The sequence below is a fragment of the Primulina huaijiensis genome, chromosome 6 (genome assembly GCF_012295235.1).
Source record: "Primulina huaijiensis isolate GDHJ02 chromosome 6, ASM1229523v2, whole genome shotgun sequence".
NCBI classification, from domain to species: Eukaryota; Viridiplantae; Streptophyta; class Magnoliopsida; order Lamiales; family Gesneriaceae; genus Primulina; species Primulina huaijiensis.
Window position 1 is genome coordinate 15,785,126 of NC_133311.1, and position 8,390 is coordinate 15,793,515.

General features: G+C 34.4%; 2 protein-coding genes across 7 annotated transcripts; one reads left to right on the plus strand and one right to left on the minus strand.

Annotated features, from left to right (window-relative positions):
- Window positions 1–975: 975 nt before the first annotated feature.
- Window positions 976–3,629, minus strand: LOC140978778 (uncharacterized). Of its 3 annotated transcripts, none has more exons than XM_073444000.1 (5): window positions 3,300–3,629; window positions 3,153–3,225; window positions 1,984–2,035; window positions 1,839–1,908; window positions 976–1,216 (listed from the first exon to the last, which is right to left on the minus strand). In XM_073444000.1, the coding sequence occupies exons 1-5, from the start codon at window positions 3,456–3,458 to the stop codon at window positions 1,130–1,132; spliced, it is 441 nt and encodes a 146-aa protein (XP_073300101.1). In that variant the 5' UTR covers window positions 3,459–3,629; the 3' UTR covers window positions 976–1,129. The 3 variants fall into 3 exon arrangements, with proteins under 3 accessions (XP_073300101.1, XP_073300103.1, XP_073300102.1); XM_073444002.1 differs by lacking the exon at window positions 976–1,216 and adding an exon at window positions 1,255–1,348; XM_073444001.1 differs by lacking the exon at window positions 976–1,216 and adding an exon at window positions 1,355–1,716.
- A 699-nt stretch (window positions 3,630–4,328) lies between these two features.
- Window positions 4,329–8,390, plus strand: LOC140979356 (triose phosphate/phosphate translocator, chloroplastic-like). Of its 4 annotated transcripts, XM_073444717.1 has the most exons (12): window positions 4,329–4,783; window positions 4,859–4,930; window positions 5,167–5,232; window positions 5,601–5,679; window positions 5,775–5,895; window positions 6,145–6,240; window positions 6,372–6,484; window positions 6,594–6,671; window positions 6,750–6,866; window positions 7,149–7,248; window positions 7,509–7,609; window positions 7,692–8,386. In XM_073444717.1, exons 1-12 carry the CDS (start codon window positions 4,494–4,496, stop codon window positions 7,716–7,718), a joined length of 1,260 nt encoding a protein of 419 aa, XP_073300818.1. In that variant the 5' UTR covers window positions 4,329–4,493; the 3' UTR covers window positions 7,719–8,386. The 4 variants fall into 4 exon arrangements, with proteins under 4 accessions (XP_073300818.1, XP_073300816.1, XP_073300817.1 ...); XM_073444715.1 differs by having other exon boundaries at window positions 6,594–6,866; window positions 7,692–8,389; XM_073444716.1 differs by having other exon boundaries at window positions 7,509–8,388.

Sequence of the window (8,390 nt, forward strand, 5' to 3'; positions counted from 1 at the left end):
TGAGTATATGTGGAAAGATATTTAGGGCTAAGAGGGAGATCTATATAAAGAGATTTGGGAGAGATTTGCCATAAAATTAGGAATGAAAGAATTAAGAATTATTTAGGTGTTGCCTCATAAAGGATAAGATCAGAGAGAGGAGTCTAACTTGGTTTGGTCATGTGAAAAAGAGACCAAACAGGATCTCAATCCGCCTTATCTTAGATGAGTGGGTCTCATGTGAGCCCGTCTCACGGATCTTAGTATGTGAGACGGGTCAACCCTACCCATATTCACAATAAAAAGTAATATTTTTAGCATAAAAAGTAATACTTTTCATGGATGACTCAAATAAGAGATCCGTCTCACAAATACGACCAGTGAGACCGTCTCACACAAGTTTCTGTCATCTTAGATTGTCAGGTTAATGGAAAGAGTAAAAGGACGGTAGGCCATTGAAAATTTGGATAAAAGTTGTTAAGAAAGATATCATAGATTTTGGTTTAAGACATGACATGTGAGAAAATCACTTTATTTGGAGAACTAATATCCATGTAGCCGAGTTCGCAACTAACCGGATGTGATTTGATGATGATGATGATGAAGAATTTGTTTATATGATATAAGCACAAGAACCCAAGAATAATCTCTAACATCTTTTATTTGTTCATTTTTGTATTGCAGGAGCCAAGGGACGAGGGGTTTTCTCTCGCCCCACTTGTAAAGAGACATGATGTTACCCTTCAGACAGCTGATGGCATAACAATTACAGTCAGTGGTCCCATAACAAGAAGTTAGAAGCCGCTTGATTATGAGGAATGTTATAAAAAAAATTCTCTGTCGTAGTCAAAATTAGTTCAATTTAAATTGTCCTCAAATTCTATGGCTCGTGAGTGGGATGTATGCCACCTCAGCTTCCGTTTGACGGTTCACATGCATATTCGTACTTGTGTTATATTCGTTTTAACAAAACATAAATTTGGAAGCGAAAAACAGTGAGCTTTGGTGACATCCTTCATGAATATAACCATTGAATATCATATGATAATATAGGCTGGTGCGGTGCATACGAAAATGTCGATTACATACAGCGAATGCATGATATATGAACAGCAGCCCAACAAAAAAATGTGTACCGCATTGATCAGATTCAGGATTCTTCTTTGGCAAAATAACTTTGCGGTAAGCGGAAGTCTTCCTCCTGAGTCAGAAACTCGGTATCTTCATCATCTAATTTCTGAATGCGACAAATAAGGAAACCACATGTAACAATATTACCAATTGTTGTAAAGTTTGAAGCCAATATAAATCATCCAAAGTGTGAAAGAAAAAGAATGGTGAATTGCGATAACCCAAAATGTTACCATCTCTGTCAAGAAAAAATAAACAAAAATCATACACTTTGTGTCTACTTCCATGATTTCCATTCGTGTTGCTGAACCTCTTTAGGATCAACACTATGGTTTAAAATCATGTTGTGTACCAACCTTAGATCTATTTCCTACTCACAAAAGCAATTGCTCAGCAGAAATGACATTAGAATAAAACAGCAACCTCGGTGCTATAAGATCTACAATTGCATAATATAAAATAATGATGTAAAGCTACTAGGATGAGAAGATATAATTCTGATATCCTATTGGGTAAAGATAAATCTAATTCTCAATCCCGATTTCTTGGACTCCATACTCGTTTGCATTCTTGTATCACATCTACTTTATCATGTTTGGATGTCGACTGTCGAGTCAAACCCAGAAAAGTTTCATACAAATAAATTCGAAAACAGCACTTAATTAGACATTTCGATATATCTTTTTGTGCACGTAATTAGTTGAAGAGTGAAGGAGGAAGAAACATACCACCATTTCCAAGTTGTAAAAGCGGTCAAGCAACTTAAGTACATCTTCTGCAGTAAAGGGTCTACTGAAACTGCAAATTGTAAGATCAAAGCTTCAACATGATGATCAAGGTAAGAGTAATATGAAAGCCATAGCATAACATGACCTTCTGCGCATATATTCTGTTAGACCATATAGTACGAAGTGCCTATGCACACCTGTTATACACAAGAAATATTTCATTACAAACAACTATTAAATAAATGATCTTCTTAAGAATTATTACCAAAACGGTATGCTCAAACGAGGGAAGCTTGGCCAAATTCGCTTCGTATAAACTATTCTCATTTATTTAACATTTGCATAATTTATTTAACATAAATAAACAGCCAATAAACCATAGAGAATCTTTGGCAAACCAATTAGGCATACCACTAATAGTTAATTCCATCTTGTGAGAGATGAAAAAATAAGGTAACTTGCAAAAACAACCAATGCGCTTCTCTAAAATTTGCTTAAACTTCCCTTGCAAGAAAAAACAATATGCTAAAACTCCCTATATTTTCAATTTGAAACTGAAACCCCCTACAAAAAATGACGAGCTAAATACTCCGGTGCTGTTAAATTTGTGGCTAAAGCCTTCCTTAAAAAAATTAATAAGCTAAAAACCCTCAATGTTATTAACTTCATAACTAAAAAACCCCCATGCTGACTATTTTTTGTGGTGAACGTGTCTTTTATGCGTTTATATATGACAAAAAATGTTGAAAATCCCCTATTCAAAATAGCATTTTGAATGTAATAGAAAAATATAGATGTTTTTTGCCTTGCTTTATGGAATCATAAAAATTTCAAATATTATATTTCTCGATTTTGCTGAATAGAGGAAAAAATAAATATCTATGAATTCTATCACCTTCAAAGTATTATTTTCAACTTTGAACACTTAAGTTTTCAATATAATTTCACCTATAAGGTGCTTACAGTGGATAACAAAAAAACAGTCTTGAGATTTTTAACTGTAAATTCCACAACACAAAAGTTTCTAGCTCATTATAATTTTACACGGGGCTCTAGCTAGATGTCAAGGAGTGTTTGAAACCTCTAAAAAAAGGTGATTCGTTTGTAACACTACCTAGAAACACATGGGGTTTTAGCTCTTTCAGAAAATTATTTACACTAAATAAATTTCAGCCATTTCATCCAGACGTTTTTAATCACCTGAACAAATTAAATAGCAATCATCCACAATCGAATCCAAATTTACAGATACATGACCAAATGCAAAATCTAAGCAACGAAAAAGAAAAAAATATAAAGAAGAAATCAAAACACCTCGTAGTTTGGCGGGAGGATATATTTCCAGAGCTTCCAACAATCTCAGCTCCAATTCCACCTCTGTATTCTCCTGAAAATCAATGTATCAAAACAATCAGCTGAGATTTCTAGGTGTTACGCGCGGGTAATGAAAATATCAGTCACCTTGCGGAGTGCGGAGCTAGAAATTTTGCAAGGAGAGTGCACGGAGAGCCCTTCTTGCTCTTCCGGTTCCTGTTCCTGTTCTTCGTCCTCTTCCCCTTCCTCTTCCTCTTCCTCTTTCTTTACTTCCTTCTTAGATTTACCATTAGCGATTTGCCCCATTCCCCACCCCACAGATCTCAATAATAAGATTCAATATCAGATTGGATTTCTTTTGATTGCATCAGAGTGAGGTCGATTGGTTGATTTGAACTAGTTTTGATGTTGATTTCGAGGTTTGAATTAGGGTTTTTATACAGTGACCATAGTGGACACTGCACTGTAAGATGAACAAATGATCCATGGATGGGCCGATATCTGAATTCTCTACTGGGCTCAACTCTTTTTTTTTTTTCAAGGAAAATAATAAAAAAAATAGAGCAGAAATATTATTTTGAAAAATTGTGATTTTTGAACTTCTATTTTAATATTTGTATAATTTAAAAACAATTTATAAAAAAAAAATCGAATCAGAAATGGATTGTCATATAGACATGGATAGATGATATTTTTTATTTTAAATTTTCGAAATAGATAGATGAATCTTGAATGAACTACCATCTTTATTTATTTATTTATTTTATCACATTGGTAATTATTTGATTATTTTAAGAACTTAATGTTACATTGAATAATTGAGTTTATATGTTTAAAAATATCAAATCACGAGTTTTATAGTTTGAAATTCTTTTCGGGTTTTACCAATTTAATCCTCTCAATAGTTATATTGTTTTATCAAAATAAATAAATAATATACATATATTATCGCCGAATCTAATATCAATGTCTTAAATTTGAGATAAACTCGTCAAAAACATATATTGTGTTAAATAACTTATTTTTAATCCTTTAAATACGCTTTAATAGTTTTTTCCCCCTCTACTTTTAGGACTATTTTGAACTAGTATAGCACCAAAAATGGTTAATAATAAGAAATATATCAAATGGTTAGATTTTGCTTTTGTGCATTGCCCATTAACAATTCAATATCTCTTGGTCTGTCCGCACTTGAACCTTGGTGTTAACGTACATTTTGTTTCTGCATATGTTGAATCTTTTTTGTTTTCCCATATTATGTTCGGAAACAAGCATAAAAGTGGTGTTCAGCATCAAAATCTTGACACTATGCAATAGTATTTTTCGTTTTTCTTTCAAGAAATGGCTTCGATGTCTAATATCCATCTCCTCCAACAATCAAAATCCTCATCTTTCTACAAACAGCATGCCACAAATTCAATCACATCAATAGCAAACAGAAGAAGAACCCGTTTAGAATTTTCACCACTGTCAAAAAAGATAGAGTCCACCAAACAAGTGATTTTTTCGAGCACACCTTTAAAGTTTGTTGGACTCAATGAAATATTGAAGCACCATGATTCTCATAAATCTTGGATCACAAAAGCTGCAGCTGCTGATGCAGAGGGTCGTGAGATCGAAATTGCGAACGGGTTCGTGTTGTTTAAAACAATTTTCAGGCCATGTAATGCATTTTGAGCTCAGAATCATGTTTATTTGTATTTCAGGTCTGCTAAGCCTGGTAAGAGCTTTGCAGAGAGATTTCCGGCATTGGTTACAGGGTTCTTTTTCTTTACATGGTGAGCATTTGTTGTCTCTAGGTATTCTTTTTTTCTTTTAACAAAAGAACAGAAAAGGTCACATTTAGCACAGAAGGTAACTTCAACCACACCTGGTTGAGTAGCCACTTGTTGTTTCTTAGGTAAGAAAATGACTTGTGATGATTTTAGATCAGAAAATAAAATTAGAATAATTTATAATCAATTTCTTACTATGGTTGAACAAGTAGATTAAACTGTTACTTCTAATGATGCAGGTATTTCCTGAATGTCATATTCAATATATTGAACAAGAAGGTCTATAATTACTTCCCATATCCATAGTAAGTTGTCACCTTTTATTTACTTTCTATAGACGTTTTTAAATTATAATCAGGATTGGACTGTTAGGAAAACAACTATCCGGCAAGGAATGTCTATTTCAACCTCCGAGACCATGAATCCAACTCTCTTATTGGACTTAAGCTCCAAATGACAGCATGGGAAAAAATGGGACTTAAACTATTGAATGGTGATTGAAAATCATCATAAGTAGGACGCTGTTGGGCAATGCTATGAGTCTCAGATCAACTTCACAATGAACTATAGAAATTATTACTTAAAATTGAGAGATTTTTCTCACTTACTATATTAATTTTCCAAGTTGCATTTTCCTAACTGTGTTGGTTAAAAAATTCTTCCTCTTCTGCAGTTTTGTTTCCGCTGTTCATCTTCTAGTTGGAGTGTCATACTGTCTAGTTAGCTGGGCCTTTGGCCTACCAAAACGTGCAGTGAGTTTCATCCTATAACCTAGGCCAACAAATTTTAACATTTCATAAATAAGATTTCTTTGTTCAATTCAAGTTTATGACTGTCACAAGAGCAGCCAGTTGACAAGGAAATATTGGGGATCCTTACTCCGGTAGCATTCTGCCACGCTCTTGGACATGTAATGTCGAATGTCTCGTTTGCAGCTGTCGCTGTGTCTTTCACACATACCATTAAAGGTAAGAATATGATAGTACAAGTATTTTTAAGGATCTAGTGTCCGGATCAACTGGACAGAATTGGTGTGTCTTCTTGCTTTAAATTCTTGATTTCTTCCGTTGATTGTGGTCTCCAATGATCTGTACTGAAAAATATCAATGACAAGTTTCCCAAAAAGAAGGAAAGGAAATGTATAATAACATTTAAACGAAATACAGATGAGAAAACGTTCATCAAACTAACTGCTTTCTTCATACTGGTTTCAACAGCATTGGAGCCATTTTTCAATGCTGGTGCATCACAGTTTGTATTAGGTCACCAGATTCCGCTACCCCTGTGGCTCTCATTAGCCCCTGTTGTCATTGGTAAGCAAACAGTCACAAAGATTTTCAAGAACAGAATCCATTCAATTATTCAATTATTTTGACAGAATCTTACAAGAAATCATGAGTATTTTTTAAGTAAATATTATTTTGATATCAAACTCTCTCTGTAGGCGTGTCAATGGCATCATTGACAGAACTTTCATTTAACTGGACTGGTTTCATTAGTGCGATGATTTCAAATATTGCATTTACCTACAGAAGTATTTATTCGAAGAAAGCAATGGTACATTCTGTCATGAAGTAAATTTATTACACATATTGGCAAGAAATTTCATCATTTGTGTCATCACAAAACCTTTTTTATTGGAAATTCATGCATGTTCTTTTAACAGACAGGAATGGACAGTACGAATGTCTATGCTTACACTTCAATAATAGCCCTCCTTTTCTGCCTCCCACCAGCAATATTTGTAAGTTTTCTTCGAACTTTCTACGGGAAATTCTTTGAAAAACAGTTAATCGATGCCTTCTTTCTCTACTTTTTTCAGATCGAGGGTCCACATCTGATGCAGTATGGATTCAAGGAAGCAATTGCTAAAGTTGGACTGTATAAATTCTTGTCTGATCTCTTCTGGATTGGAATGTTCTACCATTTGTACAATCAGGTTATCAAGAGCTACTATTATTTGATCTCTGAATTATACGGGTCAATGGATTGGATATCGGAAATTTGGTACCTAAAACAGGTCGATGTGATCCAACAGTATATGATCTCATTGATGTCAAAGACAGATTTGGAAATTTTGATAAGAGGGGCATCTTAGTGTATTTTGCCAGAGGAAAACTCAAAATTACTAGTGAAGTTCCCAACCAGTATTTTCATAATCCCAAAGCAGTGTTTCACAAATACAGAAATAACTGGTACCTGTTTCATTTGAAAATTGCAGGTAGCTACAAACACATTGGAAAGGGTTGCACCGCTTACGCATGCCGTTGGAAATGTGTTGAAGCGAGTCTTTGTGATTGGATTCTCCATTGTTGTATTTGGTAAGTACACCTGTTCTTCTTGCATTTTGATTTCCAATGTCAAAATTTAGCTTAGGCTTAACACAATAGGCTCAGTCTATTTCGTAAGAAAAGTCAATCATATAACTTCGTAAACACTTCAAAAAATTTCTAGTGAACTCGGAATATTCTAATATACGACTTCATGAGCAATTTAAAACTTGTCTAACAAACTGCTGAGAGATCCTGCTTTTATTTTGTTCCCAATTTCATTCGATGCTTTGGCCAAAAAAATTGGGCAGGCAATAAGATCTCCACACAAACTGGGATTGGTACTGGAATAGCTATTGCTGGAGTTGCTCTCTATTCACTGATCAAGGCCAACATGGAGGAGGAAAAAAGGGTAACACGTGTCACGAAGTATTTTTTTTGCTTTAAAAGAACTCACGATTTGAGCCACTTATGAATCGTTACATTTCTTTCAGAAATCAGCTAAGACTCCGGCTTCCTAATGCAGCCATACAAGAATTCATATGTAATTTTCCTTACAAAATTCACTTGCAATAAAGGAAATGCAGAGGAATAAAGGTCTACATAGAGATTCAAGAATTTTTCCCTCGTTCAAAGGCTGCTGATGACTTCTTATTTTTTGAGCAATATGGTCAGGTTGAAAAACATTTATGAAAATTCAGTGTCTTCAACCGTTTTCACTGAATTTGTCGATGCTTCGTAATCTTGAGTAAGCTTTTTGGCCAAACCTACAAACTCGAAAGCTCCCCAGGGTTATAGATACCAGGAACGGAAGATAACAAGCAATTTTTTTAACTTATAGTCGTCTATATATCTTTAAAGACGTAGATCACCCATAGCAAGAACCTGATCTAATACTTAAAACTAAGTTAAAGGAAGATGATAATATGACCAGCTCAAAGAGTCAAAGAATAATTGCAAGTTCTACAAGCAGCTGTTAATCCAAGGTACTGATGAGTGATCCTTCACGTACTAAGGTTTGGGTTATGCAACACCTAGAGTGTTACTCCATGTGCATGCATTTTTATACATGATTTTCATATGATCATCTAATAGACTGCACATTTTCTTGTTTGGAATTCAAATTATCTATGTGAATGAATATCATATATAAAAATGCACCGGAGTGACACTTCCCAATGCAGCTAGAATGA